The sequence below is a fragment of the Lolium perenne genome, chromosome 7 (assembly GCF_019359855.2).
Source record: "Lolium perenne isolate Kyuss_39 chromosome 7, Kyuss_2.0, whole genome shotgun sequence".
Taxonomy (NCBI): Eukaryota; Viridiplantae; Streptophyta; class Magnoliopsida; order Poales; family Poaceae; genus Lolium; species Lolium perenne.
Window position 1 is genome coordinate 103,521,454 of NC_067250.2, and position 27,823 is coordinate 103,549,276.

The 27,823-nt window shown below is 48.6% G+C and overlaps 1 protein-coding gene across 1 annotated transcript; it reads right to left on the reverse strand.

The window, feature by feature from the left end:
- Positions 1-613: 613 nt before the first annotated feature.
- LOC127315780 (uncharacterized mitochondrial protein AtMg00810-like) lies at positions 614-27,823 on the reverse strand. The gene is made up of 3 exons (XM_051346234.2): positions 27,593-27,823; positions 4,333-5,094; positions 614-790 (listed from the first exon to the last, which is right to left on the reverse strand). Exons 1-3 carry the CDS (start codon positions 27,821-27,823, stop codon positions 614-616), a joined length of 1,170 nt encoding a protein of 389 aa, XP_051202194.2.

The window sequence follows — 27,823 nt, forward strand, 5'->3', positions numbered from 1 at the left end:
TTGACCTCTACCTCCCTGAGTTCGATAAACCTTGGGTGATTCACTTAAGGGAAACTTGCTGCTGTTCTACAAACCTCTGCTCTTGGAGGCCCAACACTGTCTACAGGAATAGAAGCGTGCGTAGACATCAGAGCCCACGCCGGTGGTGGAGGTGGAGCCGCCCACAGGTTCTACGGCGGAGGTGGAGGCGGTGGTTGCACCGGTTGCGGGGCCGAGTCCTCGAGCACTCGTCGTAGGGCCTCTTATTCCGTGAGGCCCGATGGCATGATGCCGATGGCGTACCGGGGCAGCGGCGGCTGCACCGGCCGGTCCACCTCCGAGACGAGGACGTCGAGCCTCACGATCTCGTCATCCGTCATCATAGCCGGGTCTGGAACTCCCGGCCCTCTGCCATGGCCAATTGCCATTCCTGGAAAATGCAGGCGACATACTCTTCAATGTCGTCCTTGGCCTCCTCGTTGTGGTAGGCTAGCGCATCGCTGTAGTCGTCATCATCGTCTTGTGGAGGCGCCGCCTCCCGTGTTCGATGATGAGGCGGCGGTGGATGGTCAGAAGGGAAGTCCCTGTCACCGAGGAAGCCCACCATCCTACTCGGATCCTTCTCAGTCTTGCTCTAGGTGCGCCAGGTGTTAGAGTCGATGACGTAGGCGGGATCTGCGCGGAGGTCCGACGGCAGGTACCGCCGCCTGTGCCCGATCTCAGCGCTCCTCTCTGGCTCGCGCGGAGGCAAGGGCGGGACAGGCACCCGGAGGTAGCTGAGCCTCCAGCCGCTGATACGTTGCAAACGTATCTATAATTTTTGATGATCCATGCTTATTTTACAACAATTTATAAATGTTTTGTTTACAGTTCGTTGCACTTTTATACATTTTTCGGCACTAACCTATTGACAAGATGCTACAGTGCCAGTTCCCTATTTTCTGTTGTTTTGTATTTCAGAAAAGTTGTACAGAAAATATTCTAGGAATTGGACGAAACAAAAGCCGAAGATCTTATTTTACCGTAACAAAGACGAAGTCCGAAGGAGAGACGAAGAGGTGCCACAGGGCGGCCAGATCATGCCTTGGTGCGGCCCAGGCCTTGGCCGCGCCAAGGGGTGGTGTGGGCCCCCCTGGCCTCCACCGACCTCGCCCTCCAGCCTATTTATTCACGATCTCAGGAAAAACCTAACCACGCGAGCCTACATCCATGAAAAGTTTCATCGCGCCGCTATCGTGGAATCGAGCTCGGGAGGGTTCTGAAGCTCTTCCCGACACCCTATCGGAGGGGGAGATCATGGTCGGAGGCCTATACATCTCCATGCCCGCCCCCGAAGTGATGTGTGAGTAATTCATCCCTGGACTACGGGTGCATAGCAGTAGATAGATGGTTGTCTTCTCCAATTTGTGCCTCATGTTTAGATCTTGTGAGCTTCCTATCATGATCAACATCATCTTTATGTAATGCTACATATTGTGTTTGCTGGGATCCGATGAATATTGAATATTATGTTGAGATCGATTATATACTTGTCATATGTTATTTGTGATACTGCATGCTCTCCGTTGCTAGTAGATATTGTGACAAAGTAAATGCTTGTGACTCCAACATGGAGTATTTATGCCGATAGTAGGTTCATGTCTCTAGTTTTCTGGAAGAGTGACAATAACTTCTAAGATTGTAGATGTGTTGTTGCTACTAGAGAGAAAACAATAATGTTTTGTCTAAGGATAATTGTATTGTTTACTTTACACACATTGCTTAATGCAATAATTTGTTGCTTGTAACTTAATACTGGAAGGGGTTCGGATGATAACCGAAGGTGGATTATTAGTCATAGACGCAGTTGGATCACGGTTTATGTATTATGTTGTAATGCCCAAACAAATATCATAGTAATCATGTTGTCATGTATGATCTTTATTATGTCAATTGCCAGTTGTAATTTCTTCACCCAGCATGTTATTTATCTTTATGGAGAGACACCTCTAGTAAACTATGGACCCCGGTCCTTTCTTTTATACTGATACAATCATCCTGTTCTGTTTACTTACTGCAAACACTGTTCTCTTTAACTCCACAGCAAACAAACATCTCCTTCCACACTGTACGTTTAATCATTTGTGTTCAGCAAAACCGGTGAGATTGACAACCTCACTATAAGTTGGGGCAAAGTATTTTGGTTGTGTTGTGTGCATGTTTCACGTTGTTGCTGACGCCGGTTGTGCGCCCTGCCACAAGTCAGCTAGCAACACCTTCGGAAGTCACGTCTTTCTTCTACTGGTCAATTAAACCTTGGTTTCTTACTGAGGGAAACTTTCTACTGTGCTCATCATACCTTCCTCTTGGGGTTCTCAATGGTGTGCAATCTGCGCTCATAAAGCTCTTTTTATGGCGCCGTTGCCGGGGAGAAAGAGGATTTCTGCAAGGGGAGTCTCTCATCTCCAATCTATTTAATTTGTTATTGTTTTGCTTAGTTTATTTTACTTTGTCTTGTTTGCTTCATTATATCAAAAACACACACAAAATTAGTTTCGATCATAGCTTTTATTTCTGTTGTTCTGTTTTAATTTTGCTAAAATGGGTACTCCTGAAAACACTAAGTTGTGTGACTTTACTAGCACAAACAACAATGATTTTATTTGTACACCTATTGCTTCACCTGCTCCTGAAGCAGCTTTCGATGAAATTAATCCTGCTTTGTTAAATCTTGTTATGAAAGAGCAATTTTCTGGTGTTAGTACTGATGATGCTGCTTCTCACCTTAATAATTTTGTTGAACTTTGTGAGATGCAAAAGTATAAATATGTAGATGGTGACATTATTAAACTGAAGTTGTTTCCTTTCTCTTTGAGAGGTAGAGCTAAAGATTGGTTGCTATATTTGCCTAGAAATAGTATTGATTCTTGGGTTAAATGCAAATATGTTTTTATGGGAAAATATTATCCTCCTGCTAAGATTATATCCTTGAAAAGTGACATAATGAAATTTAGACGATTTGATAATGAACATGTTGCTCAAGCTTGGGAAAGAATGAAATCTTTGGTAAAGAATTGTACCACTCACGGACTGGCTACTTGGATGATCATCCAAACTTTTTCTTCAAGTAACCTTCCGGATTCAGCTGCTGGAGGTACCTTTATGTCCATTGCTTTGGGAGTTGCAACAAACTCCTTGATGATATGATGATAAATTATTCTAAATGGCACACCGAGAGGGCTTCACAAGGTAAGAAGGTAAATTCTGTTAAAGAAACATCCTCCTTGAATGATAAGATTGATACCATTATGTCTATACTTGTTAATGGTAAAGCACATTTTGATCCAAATAATTTTCCGTTAGCTTCTTTGGTTTCTCAAGAAGAGCATGTTGATGTGAACTTCATTAAAAGTAATAATTTTAACAACAATGTTTATAGGAATAATTTTGGTAGCAACAATTATAGGCAATATCCTTCTAATAATGGTAATGCTTATGGAAATTCTTATGGTAATTCCTATAGCAATAATAGAAGTGCACCCTCTGATCTTGAAGTCATGCTTAAGGATTTATTAGTAAACAAACTGCTTTTAATAAATCTGTTGAGGAAAAGTTTGGCAAAATTGATGTTCTTGCTTCTGAAGTTGATAGCCTTGCTCTTGATGTTGAATTTCTTAAATTAAAGGTTATGCATCATGATGTTAAAGAAACTAAATCTTTTAATGCCATTCATGCTAGAATTGATGACAATGTTAGGATGTTAGCGGAATTGCAAGCTAGGTGGGAAAGAAAAGATGAAATTGCTAGAAATAAAAATTTGACTAAAGTTTGTACCATCACCACCACTAGTAATAATGAAGTTTAAAATGCTAGCAACCCTCCTTCTATTAATTGTAAAGTAATTGTTGTAGGAAAAGTCTCCACTCCTTCTACAAAATTGCCTAGAACCACTGAAATTGTTTCTGATAAGTGTGCTGAAATTTTCGGATTATGTGAGACAATAGTCCTTCTACCTTTGATAATTGTAGAAGGGTTATTGGAGATTGCACAGCACCAATAGGGCCGGCTGGTCATGTTTATATAGATGGACACATGTACAATTACAGGTACAACCCTGAGAAAACACGGGGACCTATACCTATACAATATGTTACTCAACAACCCCCCCCCCCCCCCCCCCGCAGTCGAAGGGTCGGCACCGACACATAGACTGGAGCAAAACTCATGAAAAGTCGTGGATGGCAATCCCTTCATCATGATATCGGCAAACTGCTGTGACGTCGGTACGTGAAGAACTCAAACGCGACCGAGGGCAACTTGCTCACGAACAAAGTGGATGTCCAACTCGATGTGCTTGGTGCGCCGATGATGAACGGGGTTGGCGGAGAGGTAGACAGACAACACGTTTTCGCAGAAGACCACCGTAGCCTTGTCAACAGGACAAGAGAGCTCGGACAGAAGCTGACGAAGCCATGTGCACTCAGCCATAGCGTTAGCCACGGCGCGGTACTCGGCCTCAGCACTGGAGCGAGACACGGTGGGCTGCCTCTTGGAGGACCAAGAGACGAGCGACGAGCCGAGGTAGATGCGGTAGCCGCTGGTGGAGCGGCGCGTATCCGGGCAACCCGCCCAGTCCGCGTCCGAGTAGGCGACAAGGTCAGTCGACGTCGAGGGCGAAGCATGCAACGACAAGCCGTAGCCCATGGTACCACAGACGTAGCGGAGAATCTGCTTCACCGCGGCCCAATGAGCATCCCGAGGAGCATGCATGTGCAAGCACACCTGCTGCACGGCGTACTGGAGCTCCGGTCGCGTCAGCGTCAAGTACTGAAGAGCACCGACGATGGAGCAGTAGAACGGCGCGTCGGACGCGAGCGACTCATCACTGGCGGAGAGCTTGGCCTTCGTGTCGACAGGAGTAGGCGCAGGATTGCAGTTAAGCATCCCTGCACGCTCGAGAAGCTCGTGGGCATACTTCCGCTGATGGAGGAAGAACCCGTCCTCACGCCGGACAACCTCGATGCCGAGGAAGTAGTGGAGCGGGCGAAGATCCTTCAACGCGAACTCAGCGCGAAGACGGTCGGTGAGCTGTCGAAGAAGACCAGCGGTGGAGGCCGTCAGGATGATGTCTTCGACCTACAGCAGCAGGTATGCCATGTCGTTGCCGGTCCGGTAGACGAACAGAGACGCATCGGAGCACGTGGAGCGGAAGCTAAGCTGATGCAGGAAGCCGGCGATGCGCTGGTACCAGGCGCGGGGCGCCTGCTTTAGTCCATACAGGGACCGAGAGAGCAAGCACACGTCATCGGGGTGCTTGGTGTCGACGAAGCTGATGGGCTGCTGCTGCTTGTGACGGTAAAGCACACGTCCGTTGGGAACCCCAAGAGGAAGGTATGATGCGTACAACGGCAAGTTTTTCCCTCAGTAAGAAACCAAGGTTATCGAACCAGTAGGAGTCAAGAAGCACGTTGAAGGTTGATGGCGGTGAAGTGTAGTGCGGCGCAACACCAGGGATTCCGGCGCCAACGTGGAACCTGCACAACACAACCAAGATACTTTGCCCCAACTTAACAGTGAGGTTGTCAATCTCACCGACTTGCTGTAACAAAGGATTAGATGTATAGTGTGGATGATGATGTTTGCAGAAAACAGTAGAACGAGTATTGCAGTAGATTGTATTCGATGTTAAGAATGGATCGGGGTCCACAGTTCACTAGTGGTGTCTCTCCCATAAGATAAATAGCATGTTGGGTGAACAAATTACAGTTGGGCAATTGACAAATAAAGAGGGCATGACCATGCACATACATGTTATGATGAGTAGTGTGAGATTCAATTGGGCATTACGACAAAGTACATAGACCGCTATCCAGCATGCATCTATGCCTAAAAAGTCCACCTTCAGGTTATCATCCGAACCCCTTCCAGTATTAAGTTGCAAACAACAGACAATTGCATTAAGTATGGTGTGTAATGTAATCAACAAATACATCCTTAGACATAGCATTGATGTTTTATCCCTAGTGGCAACAGCACATCCAAAACCTTAGAACTTTCTATCACTGTCCCAGATTTAATGGAGGCATGAACCCACTATCGAGCATAAATACTCCCTCTTGGAGTTACAAGTAAAAACTTGGCCAGAGCCTCTACTAATAACGGAGAGCATGCAAGATCATAAACAACACATAGATGATAGATTGATAATCAACATAACATAGCATTCACTATTCATTGGATCCCAAAAACGCAACATGTAGCATTACAGATAGATGATCTTGATCATGTTAGGCAGCTCACAAGATCTAACAATGATAGCACAATTAGGAGAAGACGACCATCTAGCTACTGTTATGGACCCATAGTCCAGGGGTGAACTACTCACACATCACTCCGGAGGCGATCATGGCGATGAAGAGTCCTCCGGGAGATGATTCCCCTCTCCGGCAGGGTGCCGGAGGCGATCTCCTAAATCCCCCGAGATGGGATTGGTGGCGGCAGCGTCTCTGGAAGGTTTTCCGTATCGTGGCTCTCGGAACTAGAACTATTATCGACGAAGGCTTATGTAGGCGGAAGGGTAGGTCAGGGGGCGACGCGAGGGCCCCACACGCTAGGGCCGCGTGGCCCAAGCCTTGGTCGCGCCGCCCTGTTGTGTGGGCGCCTCGTCGCCCCACTTCGTTTCCCTTTCGGACTTCTGGAAGCTTCGTGGAAAAATAAGATCCTGGGCGTTGATTTCGTCCAATTCCGAGAATATTTCCTTACTAGGATTTCTGAAACCAAAAACAACAGAAAATAGCAACTGGCTCTTCGGCATCTCGTTAATAGGTTAGTGCCGGAAAATGCATAAATATGACATAAAGTATGTATAAAACATGTGAGTATCATCCATAAAGTAGCATGGAACATAAGAAATTATAGATACGTTTGAGACGTATCAAGCATCCCCAAGCTTAGTTCCTACTCGTCCCGAGTAGGTAAACGATAACAATGATAATTTCTGAAGTGACATGCTATCATAATCTTGATCAATACTATTGTAAGCACATGTAATGAATGCAGCGATTCAAAGCAATGGTAAAGACAATGAGTAAACAATTGAATCATATAGCAAAGACTTTTCATGAATAGTACTTTCAAGACAAGCATCAATAAGTCTTGCATAAGAGTTAACTCATAAAGCAATAAATTCATAGTAAAGGCATTGAAGCAACACAAAGGAAGATATAAGTTTCAGCGGTTGCTTTAAACTTGTAACATGTATATCTCATGGATATTGTCAACATAAAGTAATATAATAAGTGCAATAAGCAACTATGTAAGAATCAATGCACAGTTAACACAAGTGTTTGCTTCTTAAGATGGAGAAAAGTAGGTAAACTGACTCGACATAAAAGTAGAAGAATGGCCCTTCGAAGAGGGAAGCATCGATTGCTATATTTGTGCTAGAGCTTTGATTTTGAAAACATAAAGAGAGCATAAAAGTAAAGTTTTGAGAGGTGTTTGTTGTTGTCAACGAATGGTAGTGGGCACTCTAACCCCCTTGCCAGACAGACCTTCTAAGAGCGGCTCCCATGAAACATTTTTATTTTTGGGTGGCACTCCTTCCAACCTTTACTTTCACAAACCATGGCTAACCGAATCCTCGGGTGCCTGCCAACAATCTCATACCATGAAGGAGTGCCTTTTTATTTTAGTTTTATTTAGATGACACTCCTCCCCACCTTTGCTTTCTCAAGCCATGGCTAACCGAATCCTGGGGTGCCGTACAACAATCACATACCATGGAGGAGTGTCTATTTTTGTAAAATTATGAAGGTTAATTAATTTGGGACTGGGAATCCCATTGCCAGCTCTTTTTGCAAAATTATTGGATAAGCGGATGAAGCCACTAGTCCATTGGTGAAAGTTGCCCAACAAGATTGAAAGTTAAACACCACATACTTCCTCATGAGCTATAAAACATTGACACAAATAAGAGGTAATAACTTTTGAAGTGTTTAAAGATAGCACTCAAGCAATTTACTTTGGAATGGCGGAGAAATACCATGTAGTAGGTAGGTATGGTGGACACAAGTGGCATAGTTTTTGGCTCAAGGATTTGGATGCATGACAAGTATTCCCTCTCAATACAAGGCTTAGGCTACCAAGGTTATTTGAAGCAGACACAAGTATGAACCGGTACAGAAAAACTCACATAAAAACATATTGCAAGCATTATAAGACTCTACACTGTCTTCCTTGTTGTTCAAACCCTTACTAGAAAATATCTAGACCTTAGAGAGACCAATCATGCAAACCAAATTTTAGCAAGCTCTATGTATTTCTTCACTAATAGGTGCAAAGTATATGATGCAAGAGCTTAAACATGAGCACAACAATTGCCAAGTATCAAATTATTGAAGACATTCTACCAATTACAACATGTAGCATTTTCCGTTTCCAACCATATAACAATTTAACGAAGCAGTTTCAACCTTTGCCATGAACATTATAAGTAAAGCCTAAGGACATATTTGTCCATATGCAACAGCGGAGCGTGCCTCTCTCCCACAAAATGAATGCTAGGATCCACTTTATTCAAACAAAACAAAAATAAAAACATACAGACGCTCCAAGTAAAGCACATAAGATGTGATGGAATAAAAATGTAGTTTCACTAGAAGAACCTGATAATGTTGTCGATGAAGAAGGGGCTGCCTTGGGCATCCCCAAGCTTAGATGCTTGAGTATTCTTGAAATATGCAGGGATGAACCACCGGGGCATCCCCAAGCTTAGAGCTTTCACTCTCCTTGATCATATTGTATCATCCTCCTCTCTTGATCCTTGAAAACTTCCTTCACACCAAACTCAAAACAACTCATTAGAGGGTTAGTGCATAATCAAAATTCACATGTTCAGAGGTGACATAATCATTCTTAACACTTCTGGACATTGCACAAAGCTACTGAAAGTTAATGGAATAAAGAAATCCATCAAACATAGCAAAACAGGCAATGCGAAATAAAAGGCAGAATCTGTCAAAACAGAACAGTCCGTAAAAACGAATTTTTTAGGTGCACCAGACTTGCTCAAATGAAAATGCTCAAATTGAATGAAAGTTGCGTACATATCTGTGGATCACTCACGTAATTTGGCAGAGTTTTCTGAGTTACCTACAGAGACTACTGCTCAAATTCGTGACAACAAGAAATCTGTTTCTGCGCAGTAATCCAAATCTAGTATGAACTTTACTATCAATTCTTTACTTGGCACAACAATTGTCGTTGCCTATTCGACGGTACCTCGGAGGAGGGATCCTCACGAGGGGGAGAAGAAGTAGGGGCCATAGGGCGGAGTGCACACGGGACGGTGATACGCGATTTACCCAGCTTCGGAACACCTGCACGATGACAGGGCCTACTGCTGCTTGTCTGGAATTATCTGGGCGCTTTCGCGTTGTTACAATGAGTTGTGGTTGTGCCTCTAGGGCTCCCGGGATCCGGCTTATAAAGGCGCACGGATCTAGGGTTTACATGGAGAGTCCTAGCCGGAATACAAGTTACCTAACTACGGTACAATACCTTGCCGTGTACGTCAAGGATCCGCCTTCCTTCTAGGCCGTGCTGGATCCGGATACTTTATGGGCCTCCACGGATCCGGCCTCCTTCGTAGGTCGGTTAAGATCCGGCTCCTCATTCCTGGGCTAGACTTCATCCTTCACGATCAACAGCAACTGGGCCGCCCGATGGGCCACATGCCACCATCACAGTCGGTGGGCCACCCGGGCTTGCCGGATCTAAGCTATGTCGTTGATATACCCATAAAGTATACCCACAACAGTAGCCCCCGAAGTTCTCCGAGATTCATCATTCCTCCGACTTCATTCAGCTCGGAAACGAAGAGAATCTTGAAGAGCTTCAAAAACATCTACTTGATTCCGGGTTCATTCATTCGGAAATCCTTCGTCTTCAGATTAGGTATTGCAACGGAGACTCCGTTTTCCCCGCGCACACCTTCCTTTTTTCCCGCGCTAAATTTTCGCAGATGCAAATCTTTAGCCGGAAATCTCGGGAGTGCATGGTTAAGTTACCTCCACGTCGTTTTACCGCACTTGACCTAAGACACGTGTCATCCATCCAACGGTGTGACCGTTCCGTTTCCACCGTTGGATCCGAATCCCGAATCTCCGCGCGTGGCCTATATATAACCCTCGCCCGCGGTAATTTCTCATTCTTTCACCTTCTCACCCACGTCGTCTTCTTCCTCGCGCCGCGCCGCCCGACGGATCTCATCTCCGGCGAACTTTGCCACGGTGAGCTTCACGCGCTGCCGGCCCAAGCCTCTCCTCGCGCCAAGATTCCCTCGGTTGAACGGGAAATCCTTCCCGCCACCGATTCGTGGTCACGCGAAGCGATTCCCTGCAAGTCCGGCGACCTCGACTCCACCGGAGCTCCGTCGAGCCACCGCGTTAACGGTACGTGCGCCGGCCTCGTAGAAGATAAACTTAGTGTAGATCCGGATACTCAACTTAGCTCGCATGGGTGCAGCCGGAAGCATGTCTCACGGTTCTCCTCACTGCACTGGTAGTTCTCCGAGTAGCCCGGATCCCAGTGCCGTGGAACCATTTTGCCCGGATCCCATTGGGTATCTACCACCATATGTTTCCGACGTTAGGCTTGCTCAACCGTTCTCCGCCTCTTCCAGTACTTTACTAGGCCGGATCCCAACAGCCCAGGAGCTCGAAGAGGAGCTACAAGGCCAAGCTAGAATGGCAGCCAAGGTACAAGAGGTGGAAAACAAGAAAGCTTCCAAGGCCCGGAGCCGTGAAGGGGTGCGGGGTCAATGGTGGCCCTGCGAGACAACTGACGCGGAGCTCCGGGAGCTTCAAAACGAAGGCATGATCTCCGAGCATTGGAGTTTCACGCGCGACTGCGACGTTCCCGATCCCGACGCGGATGAACGCGTTATGACAAAGGCGTGGGTCGAGCGCGGATTATCACTCCCTTGCTCGGAGTTCTTCCTCTCCGTCCTCGACACGTACGGGCTCCAGCCCCACAACATCTGCCCCAACTCCTACCTCCTGCTCTCGAACTTCGCAACTCTTTGCGAGGGGCATCTCGGAATCCGACCCGACATCAAACTATGGCAATTCTTTTTCCGGGTGAAGAAAGAGACGAAGGACAAGGCCATGCTAAACTGCGGAAGTATGACGTTCATGCTCCGCTCTGGTCGGATGTATCCTCCTCACGACTCCCACGAATCCGTCCGGTACTGGAACGCCGGATGGTTTTATGTGAAGAACGCATCAGTTCCGAGCATCCACGATGGACTCCCGCCCTTCAGCAACACGCCTCCGGAAGAATTGGCGAGCTGGAGCTTCATCCCCACGCTTTCCCAAACACCCATACTGGAGAAGGCTGCGCGGAGGATTTCCTGGTTAGTTCATGATGGACTAACCGGGGCCCAGCTCACCCTCAGCTGGTTTACCCGGAGGATCCAGCCCCTGCGCTACAACGCACGCCTGATGTGCGCTTACACTGGAGCGGACGATCTCCTCCGAGTCACTCGCCACGATCTTCCGGCCGACTCCCTCAAGAGAAGGTTCAAGACGTTGGTGAAAATTCCTAGGGGCCAACAGGTCCCGGAACTGATTAAGGATATTAGCACACACGACAAATGTCCTCCGGTAAGCACTTAATCCTTCGCATTCCTTTATCCTTTCACAATTTTCTAAGTGTTTAACTTGTTCTGCTCACCCTTTTCGCAGCTTGACTCTTTGGCGGAAGAAAACCTACGCACCATACTCCGAGTTCCCGTTAGCGGTGACTCGGTGGAAGAGGATCCGGAAGACCCTGAGGAAGAAGAAGAACGAGTGCCCCGAAAGGCTGCTCCTCGACCTACAAAGCGTTCCCGCGCCAAAGTCTCTGGCTCCGATGCCGGAGGCAGCGGCGAAGCTTCCGTCAAGAAACCCAGGGTGGTCAAACCACCTCCGCTTGACTCCAGGAAGGCGGAGCGCCAGCGCCTGAAGATGCTTTGGACAGCAGGGAAACCCTCACGTCCCAACATTCCGGGCGCAGCGTAAGCTTCCGAGTAACATGCATTGTTTATCTTGGTAAGCTGTGTTATGTATACTTTCCTTTTACTTGCTCACAGGAATCCGAACCCTACCACCGCGCGGACCAATGTTCAGGAGCATATCACTAAGTATATGCAGAAGAAATCTCCCGCCGTTGGTCCTTCGACGCCAGCTCCGCCGAGCGCTCCACAAGCCCCCCTGCAGCCTTCTCCTCCTCCCGCGGACCAGTCTCCAACTCCTGCCGCACCCACTCCACCGGAAGTAATTCCGGTTAGCAGCGACAGAGTGAGCGGAGATGGTTCCGGCGGCAAGGGTCCCATCAACGACGAAACTGAAGGACGAAACCAGGGGGATGCAGAAGTTAATTCATCTGGCAAAGCTGAAGCCACCACAGGTGATATGGTCGTTTTCCCCAAAAACTTTGGAGATCCGGCTGATCTTACTTCCACCCCGAAAGCCTATGCCACGAAGTTTTTTAACAAACTAACGGAGGCAGAGAAGTGGGAGCTGGAGCAAGATTTGCTCAATGCTATGCTGAACAATGCCTGGGGCAAACCGGACGTTGAAACGTCGGAGATCCAGGACGTCAAGAAAAACATTGGCGAATTCTTCGACAAGCTTGTTTGCAAGCAAAAGGTAACTCCCTAGTAGCCCCCAAGTATTTAGGCGGAAACTTTATCAGTTATCGTCTGAATACTTTTAGAGAACTCAATCTGAAAGGAAAGTTTTAAATGTCGTGGTAGCCCCCAAGCATGATGGCGGAAAGAATTTCCAGCGACAATACTTTAGAAAGACTTAAACCATGATGGCGGAACTCACTCCATTTCTGACTGTGTTTGCAGGAACAAAAAGCCCTGCATTACGAGTTGCACAAAAACATTGTGCTGCAGCGTCGTGTGACCATCAGCCAGGCGGAGAAAATCCAGCACTTTTAGGCGGAGAATGCGGCTCTGAAGAAACAACTTTCAGAAGCTCAAGGTTGGTTTCCGATCATCTGACGATTGTGGGTTATGTCCCGCACTTTCCGACCTTGATGCTTTATATAACTATGAGCAGGTGCCTCCTCTTCTCTCGCTGCAGCTGCCTCCGAGTTGGAGACTCTACGTGCTTCACACAAGAATCTCGAAGCAAAACTTGCAGTGGCAGAACAGAAAATTTCTGAGAAGAACTCGGAGCTTGTTCGGAAAACTGGTGAGTTTGAACTGAAAAGACAAACTGACAGCGACATCATCCAGAAGCAGCAAAAAGAAATTGGAGGTCTTCGCAAGTATATGGAAACAGCAGAGAGCTGCTGGGACCTGCTCAACTCCGACGTCATGGGTACGTCCTCGAAACTTATACGACAGCATATGTGCAACTTGTTGTATTTAACAAAATTTGCATCTTCCAGATCCACTCGGATATGATGAGGAACGTCGGAGCCAGTTCCCGCGCGATGACCTGCTTCAGCTGGCCGGAGAAGACTGCAAGGATCTCATCTCCGCCTCCAGGAAAATCTGTCACAACCTCAACATCAAGAAGAGCCGAACCTGCGATGTGCGCAAGCTCATCAAGAGGATGGATTTGCTTCCAGAGCTGGTTGTGGACCTGCAATCCTCTTCAGCACGGGGTGCAGCTGCCATGTCCTTGGCTATGTGCTTAGCGCATAATCCGAGTTTAAACCTGGACCGGGTGACTTCTGGCGTTCCTCCAGAATGTGATGTCAATGCGCTGCTTGACGCGGTTAGCGGCTATGATACACGCATTGCTCGGAGGATCCGCCATGATGAATTTTATGAGAAGGTGGTTCTTCCTGCTGACGAACCTCTCGAAGCTGAGCTTTTGGAGGATCGCGAAGCGGAAAACAGGCCCGCCCAATCCGGAAGCCAGTATACGTGGACAAGCTCCAAGAACCAAGGTGGCGCTGCTTCTCCGACTGCAGCTGGAGCGGAAGAAGATGAAGATGTCTCTTCGCCCGCCAAAGACGCAGAGAAGGAAGCTCCGACTGATGCAGGGGGAGCTGATGCCAACGTGGAAACTTCTCCGGTTAAGGAGAAGTAAAAAACTTAGTCCTGCGGAAAAACAATGCATCATTTTGGCCCTAGCGAGGGTTTGTAATATAACTTTAATTCTTAAGTATCTAGGGACGAAACAATTATGCGTGGGCGGAAAACTTATCCTGCTATCCGGTAGAATTATTTGCATGTTTCGTTTGTTGAAAGCAAGTGCTGGTTTGTTAATTTTCCGGCTTGCTCGTTTGACCTTCCACGAGCCGGAAAACCTTTGGCCGGAAACGCTCGCCTGCGGCGACGAAGCCCAATGGCGTTCGTCCATAACCGCGGAAACAAGCCCCCAGCCTAGGTGCCGGAAGTCGCTACCAGGAATCCACGAGCTCGCAACAAAAAAAATTCCACCAGAAAACTTAGGCTTACGTCTTAAAGGACAATTTTGAAAATCACAACTTTCATACACGCCTAGGCGGAAACATCCAGCTCTGCGGTTTTAGTCGGAAAAACATACACGATCTAAAATGAACAAGTAAAGGAGGTAAAAGACTCAAAGAGTGAACCATAAGCTTTATTTCATTGATCATGTATAACTATTAAAGAGTTTGTAACTCGGAAAAAATATGCTAAGTGTAGAAAGGACGTAGCTGTGCGATGTTCCAAGGGCGATCTGTCTCGTCGTAGATGTCATCCGGATCCTCACGCTTGCGTTTCCGGTGCCAATTAGCAGGTCTATCCTTCAGCTCGCGGAAATCAACAAGGTAGTACGACCCGTTATGAAGCACTTTGCTAACGACGAAGGGTCCTTCCCATGGAGATTGCAGCTTATGGTCTTTCACCTGTCGAAGGCGGAGGACCAGGTCTCCTGCCATGAAGGAGCGATTCCGAACTCGACGACTGTGATAGCGTCGGAGCTTCTACTGGTAGATGGCGGAGCGCTGGTCAGCTAAATTCCGAGCTTCCTCGATCAGGTCCACAGATAGCTGTCTGGCCTCGTCAGCTGTTTCTTCATTGTAGGCGGAAACTCGCGGTGAATCGTGAATGATGTCGGAGGGAAGCATGGCTTCGGATCCATATACCAGGAAAAATGGGGTAAACCCTGTTGACCTGTTAGGGGTAGTTCGCAAACTCCACAAGATAGCTTCCAACTCGTCGGCCCAAGCTCCAGCTGCTCGTCGCAGCGGTTCTTCAAGGCGTGGCTTAATTCCTGATAATATTAGGCCGTTAGCCCTTTCAACTTGACCATTGGATTGTGGGTGAGCCACAGATGCAAGGTCCAGCCGAATCCCTACTGTCTCACAATAATCCCTCAATTCTCCTTGAGCGAAGTTTGTGTCATTATCTGTGATTATGCTGTGTGGGATGCCGAATCTCATCACGAGGCTGCAGACAAATTTTAGTGCCGTAGCACCGTCGGCTTTTCTCACTGGCTTAGCCTCGATCCATTTGCTGAACTTGTCAACAGCGACCAAAAGGTATTCAAAACCGCCAGGAGATGATCTTTTTAACTTACCAACCATATCGAGCCCCCAGACCGCAAACGGCCAGGTGATAGGTATGGTCTTCAGCTCTTGGGCTGGAGCATTTGGTTGAGTAGCATAGTACTGGCAACCTCGGCAGGTTTTTACCAACTTGTCAGCATCTTCTTTAGCTGTGAGCCAGTAAAATCCTAGCCAGAAAGCTTTGGCAACGAGGGACCTGGGGGCGGCATGATGCCCGCAATCCCCTGCATGGATCTCTCTGAGGATTTCAATGCCATCTTGGTTGGAGACGCATTTAAGAAATACCCCTGTTGCACTTCGTTTGTAGAGCTGTCCATCAACAATTGTGTAGGATCTTGCTCGTCTGACGATCTGTCGCGCGAAGACCTCGTCCTCTGGCAACTTCTGATCGATGAGGTAGTACAGGAAAGGCTGGGTCCAAGCCGGAATGATAACCATCACTTCCTTTGCCGGAGATACTGCCACCTCTGGGTTTTCCGGGTTAGCGCCCTTAACTGAGGGTATCCGTAGGTGCTCCAGGAAAATACCAGGCGGAATTTGCTTCCTGCCGGATCCGAGTTTGGATAGCATGTCTGCCGCTGTGTTATCGTCTCTCCTGACGTACTTGACTTCGTATCCGAGGAAGCACTTGGCGATCTCGTCAACTTCGTCTCTGTAGGCCGCCATGACGGAGTTTCTGGCGTTCCAGGTTCCGGCTACTTGTTGTGCCACCAGGTCGGAATCTCCACAACATATAATGTGCTTGATCCCGATTTCCTTAGCGATGCGCAGACCGTGTAGTAGAGCCTCGTATTCCGCCATATTGTTTGTAGCTTCGAAGTGGATCTGCAGAACATACTGCAGTTCTTCTCCGGTAGGGTACTTCAGGGTGACTCCGGCTCCTGAGCCTTGATGCTGCTTGGATCCATCGAAGTGCATGACCCATGTTTCTGGTTCCGGCTCCAGACTTGCATCCGGAGCTTCTGTCCAATCTGCGACGAAATCTGCCAAGACTTGGGATTTAACCGCAGTCCTAGGCTTGTAAACGATGTCGAAGGCGGATAATTCGATGCCCCATTTAGCCGTACGCCCTGTTGCGTCAGCGTTGTTGAGAATTGTTGACAGCGGAGCCTTGCTCACGACTGTTACTGGGTGCTCTTGGAAGTAATGTGTCAGCTTCCGGCTGCCTAGGAACACTCCATAAGCTAGCTTCTGAAAGTGAGGGTATCTTTGCTTTGACTCTGTCAGTACCTCGCTAATGTAATAGACAGGTCTTTGGACGTCATATTCATGACCTTCTTCCTTTCGCTCCACCACGATGACGAGGCTGATGACTTTGTTGGTAGCTGCCAGATAAAGGAGCATTGGCTCTGACTCTGCTGGGGCTGCCAAGATAGGTGGGGAGGTGAGTATTTCCTTCAACCCCCGAAGAGCTGCGTCGGCTGCGTCGTCCCAGATGAATTTGTCTGTTTTCTTCAGCAGCTTGTACAAAGGTAGCGCCTTCTCGCCAAGACGGCTAACAAACCTACTGATTGCTGCGACGCAACCAGTTAGTCGTTGCACATCTTTAAGACAAGTTGGCCGCTTGATACACAGGATTGCCTTGATTTTTTCCGGGTTAACCTCAATGCCTCTGTGAGAGACTATGAAGCCAAGGAGTTTTCCGGCTGGCACGCCAAAGACGCACTTCAGCGGATTCAACATCATCTTGTACCTGTGGAGGTTGTCGAAGGTTTCTGTGAGGTCGCTGATCAAGTCGGATCCTTTCCGGGTCATGACCGCGATGTCGTCGACGTAAGCGTGCACGTTGCGGCCGATTTGGTCCTTCAGGCACCGCTGCATCGTACGTTGGTAGGTGGCACCTGCATTTTTCAAACCAAAGGGCATGGTGACATAACAGTAAGTGCCGAAGGGGGTGATGAATGAAGTTGCCTTTTGGTCAGACTCCTTCATCCGGATCTGATGATACCCGGAATACGCATCAAGAAAACACAAAAGTTCCGCCCCCGCCGTCGAATCAATGACTTGGTCAATGCGCGGCAAGGGGAACGGATCCTTCGGGCAATGCTTGTTCAAGCCGGAGTAATCGATGCACATTCTTAGTATTTCAGTGTTCTTTTTGGGTACAAGGACGGGATTTGCGACCCAATCGGTGTGGATAACTTCTATTACAAAACCTGCCTCTAGTAACTTAGCTAGTTCCATTCCTATGGCGCGGCTCTTCTTGTCTCCAAAGCATCGCATAGCTTGCTTTACCGGTTTAGCCCCCGGATTTATGTTGAGGTAGTGCTCGGCGAGTTCCCTAGGTACTCCGGACATGTCAGAAGGTTGCCATGCGAAGATATCCATGTTAGCGCGGAGGAACTCGACGAGCGCGTCTTCCTATTTGGGGTCCATGTTGGCTCCGACTGAAACCTGCTTAGAAGGGTCGCCTATGATGAGGTCGTGCTTCTTGGTTTCTATCGTGGCCTTGAAGGAGTTTTTGTGCTCGGAGATCTGCTTCCTGGTGGTCTGCATCTCAGTCGGATCTACCGCGGCTCTGTAGCCTTTCAGCTCTTCTCCAGATATCACAGACTCTGCGAAGGCGGCTTCGCCTAACTCGCACTCATGAGCCGTTTTGTAGTCTCCGGATACGGTAATCATACCCTTAGGACCCGGAATCTTGAGCTTGTTGTAGATGTAGCACGCTCTTGCGTGGAACTTGTGGTAGGTGGGCCTGCCGAAGATAACGTGGTAGGAGCTCTTGATGGGCACAACTTCAAACGTGATCTTCTCTTCGCGGAAATTGTGAACATCGCCAAAAGCCACGGGAAGTGTGATGCTGCCGAGGGAATTCGCCTTCTTACCCGGAACCACGCCATGAAACTCAGTTGTGCTGTGTTTGAGCTGTTCCTTGGTGAGGTTCATCCACTCTAGAGTCTCCAGGTACATGATGTTCAAGCTGGCTCCACCATCCATGAGGCACTTGGAGAAGTCATACCCGTCTATGCGGGGACTTACAACCAAGGCGTAGCATTCTTTTGGCACAATGGCAGGGTGATCCTCCCTATCAAATGTGCACGGGACTTCCGACCACGACATACTGCGGCACAGCCGGAACTGTGGCGTTCAGGATCCGGGTAGCTGACTTGGCAGCGCGGACTGTTGGGGTTCCGAGGAAAGTGTGGTAAGCCCCCACGCTCTTTTTCTCGAATGGGTTGGATTTACCTGCGGACCCTGCCTTGGGATCCGGCTAGTTATCATCCTCATCCATCGCCTCGGAACTATCTTCCTCTTTGTCCTTGTTCTTGCCCTTGCCTCCCTTGCCGCGAGGGCGGTGCTTCCGGGCTCGCTTGTATCCTGCCTCCGGGTCGTTCTTTAGATCATTGACCCACTTGCAGTTGCGGTTGGTGTGAGTGGACTTCCCTGTAACCGGATCCAAGTGGGCCAGGCAGGGCATGTCTCTGTACTCCTCGTAGGTTTGCGGGGCGCGGGATACGCCAGCTGTGACCTCAGTGGCATGCTGCTGACCCCTGCCGGCTCCGCCTCCACGGCCGCGTCCTCTTCCGCCTCCTGAACCTCCGCGTTGAAATGCCATGGCGACCATCTCGGATCCGCCACTCTTCTGGTCATCAGGGTTCTTGCGCTTATGGCTGCTGCTGTTGCCGTTATCACAGTTCTTCTTTTGTTGATGTAGGGGGATTGCTGTAGCTGCGAGATCACCGCCTGCGTCATCATCGGCGGCAGTATGATCACTGGCAATGGAGATCATTTCATCCAAAGTCAGCTTGTTTGAGTTAGCCAAACGAGTGAGCGTATGCCTCAGCAATCCTCCTCTCGCAGTCCACCAATGAAGGCGTACATGGCGGTGGTGTGGTCGACGTTTCGCACTCGTTCCTCGCATGCCAACCATCGTGTGACGTAGTGTCTTGAGGTTTCTCCCTTCTTCTGGATGCAGGCTTGCAAGTCGCTTGCCGTGGCAGGTCTTTTGTAGGTGCCTCTGAAGTGTTTCTCGAAAGCGGTCTTCAGGTCGAACCAGCAAAAGATGGAGTTCTTCTCGAGGTCACTGAGCCAGATCCGGGCTGGACCTACAAGGTACAACTGGAGCATGCGGCAGGCGATGTTAGGGGTTCCTCCGGCAAAGGTTACTGCATTATAGTAATCCTCGATCCAGGTATCCGGCCTTTCGGTGCCATCATAATGCTTCAGGTTTCCGGGTAGCTTGAGGTTCATCCTTGGCTTTGGTTCCTCTCGAATCATCCCGCCAAAGCACTTTGGACCGATGTAGTCGGTTCTGTATTCGTTAAGGCGTTCCCGCACGTCGCGCGAGCCGTGGCGAGGAGATTGTGAGCGAGAGCGAGATCTCCGGCCGCCGTCTCCGCCTCCACCTCCGCCGCCACCGCTAGGTGGTGGTGAGGGAGACCTGCGAGGGGGGCGATCCGACTTCTTGCTTCCACCTTCAGATTCTCCTCGGCCTTCCCGGTGCTGGCTCCGGCTCCTGTGGCTGCCTTCGCCATGGCGCTGGCTGCCCTGGTCGTTCCGGCTCCGGCGAGGCTCCGGGTCGCGCTCCTCATTCCGACTCCTCCTGGGCTCGGGCTCACGATCGTTGTTCTGGTTCCGGCGTGGTTCCGGCGAGCGCTCCCTGTTTCTGTTTCTTGGCAGCACGTTGTCGCGGATAACAATCCCACCATGCCCTGGGGGCCTGGTGTTTCCGGCTGGACTACGGCGGCGAGGGGGTCGCGGGTAACCATTAGGTGGAGGAGAGGGGTTGCGGTACTTGTCTCGTCCAGAGTACATTGCATCCTTTCCCTTTCTTGGATCTGACGAAGGCGTCTTTGACGGTACGGGGATCGGATTTGGGTGTTCCCTGGCTTTTCTTCTGCGCTCCGAGGATCCGGTGTGTGATTCATCGTCGGGATGTCGATCGGCGCGAGCGTCCTTCTGCGCGGTAGATACACAGTTATCCGGATTGGATTCTAACCTGCGCGAGGTATCCGCCTTGCTTTGCTGCTGCATTGCTGAAGCGACAAGTTTGCGGAGGTAGTTGATATCAACTTCTTCGTCCTTCTTTTTCCATAGTTCCGCAGCTTTTAGCATGTTATCTTTTGGGGTTTCCAGCGGCTGCTGCTCTGCGGGCGTGGCGAAATTGATTCTGCGGGGCGGAATTGCTTCTCTAACGATTCGATCGGCCTCCGCCTGCGCATAAGTCATCTTTACTTCCCACTCTTGCCTCATGCTCTTGACATGCTCGAGTGTGTCAGCAATTTCGCGATCCTGTCTTTCGAAGTGGTCCATCAAGCTTGCAGCTTCTGCCCTTTCATCCCTTATTGCGGCTGCGGTATTGGCGAGCTTCTTGGCTGTGGCCAGCATTTCCTTTCTCCTGGCCTCTAGAGCCTCCGGATCTGCGGCGTCGCCCGAGGTTATAGGTTTGTTAAGAACCGCTCGTGCAACCATCTCTTCAGGTGACAGGAGTTCCTCCGAGGAAGAGTCCCTGCGGGGTCGCTCCCGTGACATTGGAGATCCTTGGCGGGATGGCTGAGGGTCGGATTGGTTGGTTGCGTCTTCTGATCCAGGTTGTCCCAGCGCTGCTACGGTTGCGAGAACCTGCTTAGGTTGGGCGGAGTCGACTTCAGGCTGATCACCGAAACCGTACTCCCCTAGCTTGCGGTTGAACTCGTCAGTATCCATGGAGGGGGTATCTCCGGAAATTGGGCTTAGATTGCCCAAAATCGACTCTTCAACCGGAGTTTCGCTTTCTGCGACAGGCTCAGCCTGACCTGGATCCGCGTCGTTTTCCGGTGCCTCTACCTGCTCAGGACCAGCTCCGTCTTCTTGAGGGGCGGTTCCGGCGGTATGGGCCAAGAAGTGTACGAAGTGGCACCTCTGCTTTTCTAACACCTGGGAGACCCAGGCGGATCTGCATTGGTCTTCCACCGTTGTTTCCTGCTCAGGGGCGGATTGGGTGGGCTTTGATTTTTCCAGATCCAAGGCGGAATCTTCCTTGGGAAGCTCCTGCATCTCAGATCGGATCTTCGCGACAGCGTCCAGCTCTGCGGCGGTCGCGTCTGCGTTACTTACCAGTGGGTTTCCGTCGGAATCGACGGTTTCCCCGATGAGGATGTGTATGCCGCCAACTGGGACGATGGAGAGCTTGACGGGGTTTGTCCTAGCTGGAATCCAACACTCGTCCGGAGGGACGATCGGCAGATTTCCGGCATAGAGGACGCGCCCCACAGCGATGGTGTCGTCGTAGCTTCCCATGGCGGAACCCTCCTGGTTCCGGCCTCCAGACGCCACAGGCCCCACGGTGGGCGCCAACTGTCGTTGCCTATTCGATGGTACCTCGGAGGAGGGATCCTCACGAGGGGGAGAAGAAGTAGGGGCCATAGGGCGGAGTGCACACGGGACGGTGATACGCGATTTACCCAGCTTCGGAACACCTGCACGATGACAGGGCCTACTGCTGCTTGTCTGGAATTATCTGGGCGCTTTCGCGTTGTTACAATGAGTTGTGGTTGTGCCTCTAGGGCTCCCGGGATCCGGCTTATAAAGGCGCACGGATCTAGGGTTTACATGGAGAGTCCTAGCCGGAATACAAGTTACCTAACTACGGTACAATACCTTGCCGTGTACGTCAAGGATCCGCCTTCCTTCTAGGCCGTGCTGGATCCGGATACTTTATGGGCCTCCACGGATCCGGCCTCCTTCGTAGGTCGGTTAAGATCCGGCTCCTCGTTCCTGGGCTAGACTTCATCCTTCACGATCAACAGCAACTGGGCCGCCCGATGGGCCACATGCCACCATCACAGTCGGTGGGCCACCCGGGCTTGCCGGATCTAAGCTATGTCGTTGATATACCCATAAAGTATACCCACAACAACAATGCAAGAAAATTAAGATAAGGAGAGGTTGCTACAGTAGTAACAACTTCCAAGACTCAAATATAAAACAAAAGTGCAGAAGTAAAATCATGGGTTGTCTCCCATAAGCGCTTTTCTTTAACGCCTTTCAGCTAGGCGCAGAAAGTGTGTATCAAGTATTATCAAGAGATGAAGCGTCAACAGCGTAATTTGTTCTAATAATAGAATCAAAAGGTAACTTCATTCTCTTTCTAGGGAAGTGTTCCATACCTTTCTTGAGAGGAAATTGATATTTAATATTACCTTCATATCAATAATAGCACCAACAGTTTGAAGAAAAGGTCTTCCCAATATAATGGGGCAAGATGCATTGCATTCAATATCCAAGACAACAAAGTCAACGTGGACAAGGTTATTGTTAACCGTAATACAAACATTATCAACCCTCCCCAAAGGTTTCTTTGTAGAGTTATCAGCAAGATTAACATCCAAATAACAAATTTTCAATGGTGGCAAGTCAAGCATATTATAGATTTTCCTAGGCATAACGGAAATACTTGCACCAAGATCACATAAAGCATTACAATCAAAATAATTGACCTTCATCTTAATGATGGGCTCCCAACCATCCTCTAACTTCCTAGGAATAGAAGTTTCAAGTTTTAGTTTCTCTTCTCTAGCTTTTATGAGAGCATTTGTAATATGTTTTGTAAAGGCCAAATTTATAGCACTAGCATTAGGAATTTTAGCAAGTTTTTGTAAGAACTTTATAACTTCAGAGATGTGACAATCATCAAAATCTAAACCATTATAATCTAAAGCAATGGGATCATTATCCCCAACATTGGAAAAAATTTCAGCAGTTTTATCACAGGCAGTTTCAGCAGTTTTAGCAGGTTCCGGCAGTTTTGCAGGCTTTGTATTAGAAGTAGAAACATTGCCAACACCAATTATTTTACCATTGATAGTAGGAGTTGTAGCAACATGTGAAGCATTAGCATTACTAGTGGTGGTAATAGTCCAAATTTAGCTACATTGTTATCTTTAGCATTTTCTTCTTTTTCCCACCTAGCACGCAATTCGGCCATCAATCTTATATTCTCATTAATTCTAACTTGGATGGCGTTTGCTGTAGCAAATGACTTAATATCTTTATTTTCATTAGGCATAACTTTCGATTTCAAAAGATCAACATCAGCAGCAAGACTATCGACTTTAGAAGCAAGTATATCAATTTTCCCAAGCTTTTCTTCAACAGACTTGTTAAAAGCAGTTTGTGTACTAATAAATTATTTAAGCATGGCTTCAAGTCTAGGGGGCACATTCCTATTATTGTTGTAAGAATTCCCATAAGAATTACCATAACCGTTACCATTATTATAAGGATATGGCCTATAGTTGTTACTAGAATTATTCCGATAAGCATTGTTGTTGAAATTATTATTTTTAATGAAGTTCACATCAACATGTTCTTCTTGAGCAACCAATGAAGCTAACGGAACATTATTAGGATCAACATTAGTCCTACCATTCACAAGCATAGACATAATAGCATCAATCTTATCACTCAAGGAAGAGGTTTCTTCAACAAAATTTACCTTCTTACCTTGTGGAGCTCTTTCCGTGTGCCATTCAGAGTAATTAATCATCATATTATCAAGAAGCTTTGTTGCGGAGCCTAGAGTGATGGACATAAAGGTACCTCCAGCAGCTGAATCCAATAGGTTCCGTGAAGAAAAATTCAGTCCTGCATAAAAGGTTTGGATGATCATCCAAGTAGTCAGTCCATGGGTTGGGCAATTTTTAACCAAAGATTTCATTCTTTCCCATGCTTGGGCAACATGCTCAGTATCCAATTGCTTAAAATTCATTATGCTACTTCTCAAAGATATAATTTTAGCAGGAGGATAGTATCTACCAATGAAAGCATCCTTACATTTAGTCCATGAATCAATACTATTCTTAGGCAAAGATAGCAACCAATCTTTAGCTCTTCCTTTTAATGAGAAAGGAAACAATTTTAATTTTATAATGTCACCATCTACATCCTTATACTTTTGCATCTCGCATAGTTCAACAAAATTATTAAGAAGGGCAGCAGCATCATCAGAACTAACACCAGAAAATTGCTCTCTCATAACAAGATTCAGTAAAGCAGGTTTAATTTCAAAGAATTCTGCTGTAGTAGCAGGTGGAGCAATAGGTGTGCATAATAAATCATTATTATTTGTGTTTGTGAAGTCACACAACTTAGTATTTTCAGGAGTACCCATTTTAGCAACAGTAAATAAAGCAAACTAGATAAAGTAAATGCAAGTAACTAATTTTTTTTTGTTTTTAATATGGCAAACAAGACAGTAAATAAAGTAAATCTAGCAACTAATTTTTTTGTGTTTTGTTTTAGTGCAGCAAACAAAGTAGTAAATAAAATAAAGCAAGACAAAAACAAAGTAAAGAGATTGGAAGTGGAGACTCCCCTTGCAGCGTGTCTTGATCTCCCCGGCAACGGCGCCAGAAAAAGCTTTGCTGCTTGTGACGGTAAAGCACACGTCCGTTGGGAACCCCAAGAGGAAGGTATGATGCATACAGCGGCAAGTTTTTCCCTTAGTAAGAAACCAAGGTTATCGAACCAGTAGGAGTCAAGAAGCACGTTGAAGGTTGATGGCGGCGAAGTGTAGTGCGGCGCAACACTAGGGATTCCGGCGCCAACGTGGAACCTGCACAACACAACCAAGATACTTTGCCCCAACTTAACAGTGAGGTTGTCAATCTCACCGGCTTTCTGTAACAAAGGATTAGATGTATAGTGTGGATGATGATGTTTGCAGAAAACAGTAGAACGAGTATGGCAGTAGATTGTATTCGATGTTAAGAATGGACCGGGGTCCACAGTTCACTAGTGGTGTCTCTCCCATAAGATAAATAGCATGTTGGGTAAACAAATTACAGTTGGGCAATTGACAAATAAAGAGGGCATGACCATGCACATACATGTTATGATGAGTAGTGTGAGATTCAATTGGGCATTACGACAAAGTACATAGACCGCTATCCAGCATGCATCTATGCCTAAAAAGTCCACCTTCAGGTTATCATCCAAACCCCTTCCAGTATTAAGTTGCAAACAACGGACAATTGCATTAAGTATGGTGCGTAATGTAATCAACAAATACATCCTTAGACATAGCATTGATGTTTTATCCCTAGTGGCAACAGCACATCCACAACCTTAGAACTTTACATCACTTGTCCTGCATTTAATGGAGGCATGAACCCACTATCGAGCATAAATACTCCCTCTTGGAGTTACAAGTAAAAACTTGGCCAGAACCTCTACTAATAACGGAGAGCATGCAAGATCATAAACAACACATAGATGATAGATTGATAATCAACATAACATAGCATTCACTATTCATCGGATCCCAACAAACGCAACATGTAGCATTACAGATAGATGATCTTGATCATGTTAGGCAGCTCACAAGATCTAACAATGATAGCACAATTAGGAGAAGACGACCATCTAGCTACTGCTATGGACCCATAGTCCAGGGGTGAACTACTCACACATCACTCCGGAGGCGATCATGGCGATGAAGAGTCCTCCGGGAGATGATTCCCCTCTCCGGTAGGGTGCCGGAGGCGATCTCCTGAATCCCCCGAGATGGGATTGGCGGCGGCGGCGTCTCTGGAAGTTTTTCCGTATCGTGGCTCTCGGTACTGGAACTATTATCGATGAAGGCTTATGTAGGCGGAAGGGTAGGTCAGGGGGCGACGCGAGGGCCCCACACGCTAGGGCCACGCGGCCCAAGCCTTGGCCGCGCCGCCCTGTTGTGTGGGCGCCTCGTCGCCCCACTTCATTTCCCTTTCGGACTTCTGGAAGCTTCGTGGAAAAATAAGATCCTGGGCGTTGATTTCGTCCAATTTCGAGAATATTTCCTTACTAGGATTTCTGAAACCAAACATAGCAGAAAACAGCAACTGGCTCTTCGGCATCTCGTTAATAGGTTTTTTTTCGAAATGGTGGAGAAATCGCCCCAGCTTCTGCATCCAAAGGATGCACACAGTTTTTTTTTATTAGATTATTCACAACACCTTACAAGAGCAATACAAAAAATCAAACTCGAAGCCAGCTCGCTAAACCTACAGAGGGATGAAGGGGGTGACAATTCACCAATTCACATCAACCAAAAACCAAATGCCTTCCCAGGCCGCCCAATAGCAGATGAGAAGCACATCCAGTCAAGCAGACTCCCAGCATACGCCAACGCCTATGCCATAGAAGTTGCTACCGCCGTCTTCCTCGACTCCATCTTCAAGAGAGATCATCGCATTGACCATGCCAGGCCTGCCATCGATGCCGCCACGGCGCCAGACGACTCCACCATCCTGCGCGAGTCCATCACACTGCATCCATCCCGAGACACCATTGCACCATGCCGCGGCGACTCGACGACGCCGACACAGCGAAAGCACACCGCTCCACCTCATCACCACCGCCATCCGTTGTCTGCTCCAAAAACAATGCCCCCAACAGGGAGAACGGCGTTGCACGCCGCCATCATCCGATCCGGGAGACCCGGGTCTAGGATTTCCCCCGGAGCAGCCTAGGCGAAGAACGCAGGCTGCAGAGACAATGCCTTCAACAAGGTAACGACGAAGCACGCCGCCATCATCCGCCATGACCGAAGTCCGGGCCGGCTTTCACCGGCAGCTACGCCTCGCCATCGGGAGCTAGGCGACAGATTGCGAGATCCGCCACGGCTAGCCACACAACTAGCCGATCTCCTCCGGCGGAAGAGAAGACCACCACCGCCATGCCTAGAGCAGAAACTCCAGGAGCCCGCCCATCCCCTCCGCTCGATCCCCATGGGGACCGGATCAGATTGGAAGGAGGCGCCGCTGCATCTTGCGGTCCCCGGATCCGCCGTGGCCACCGTCCCTTCGCTGCACCAACGCCGCGGGAGAGGACAACGAGCGCCGTCGTCATCGCAACCCGGCGCTAGGAGGATGGCCGCCGCCGCCACCACACCGACCAGGCTTTGCCTGGCGGCGCTCCCGGCAGCGGCGGCGGAGAGGAGAACGCCGGGGGAGGGCTGGAGTGGACGGGCGGAGGTGGGCGCCCCGGCGGCGGCGCGGCGCCGCGCGCGGGGCGGGTTAGGGTTGGGGGGCGATTTATTCCTCATCTCGTTAATAGGTTAGTGCCGGAAGGCGTTGGAGACGTCCATCTGATGCACCGGCCACGCACGTGATGCGGCGAGGTGCATCACTGTGCGGATCGTGCCCGGTTTGACAACCGGGGCGAACGTATCCGTGAAGTCGACGCCAGCGCGCTGCCGAAAACCGCGCACAACCCAGCGCGCCTTGTAGCGCTCGAGAGTACCGTCGGAGCCGAGCTTGTGCTTGAAGACCCACTTGCCGGTGTTGACGTTGGCGCGAGGGGGCCGGGGAACGAGCTCCCAGGTCCTATTACGCTGCAGCGCGTCGTACTCCTCCTGCAT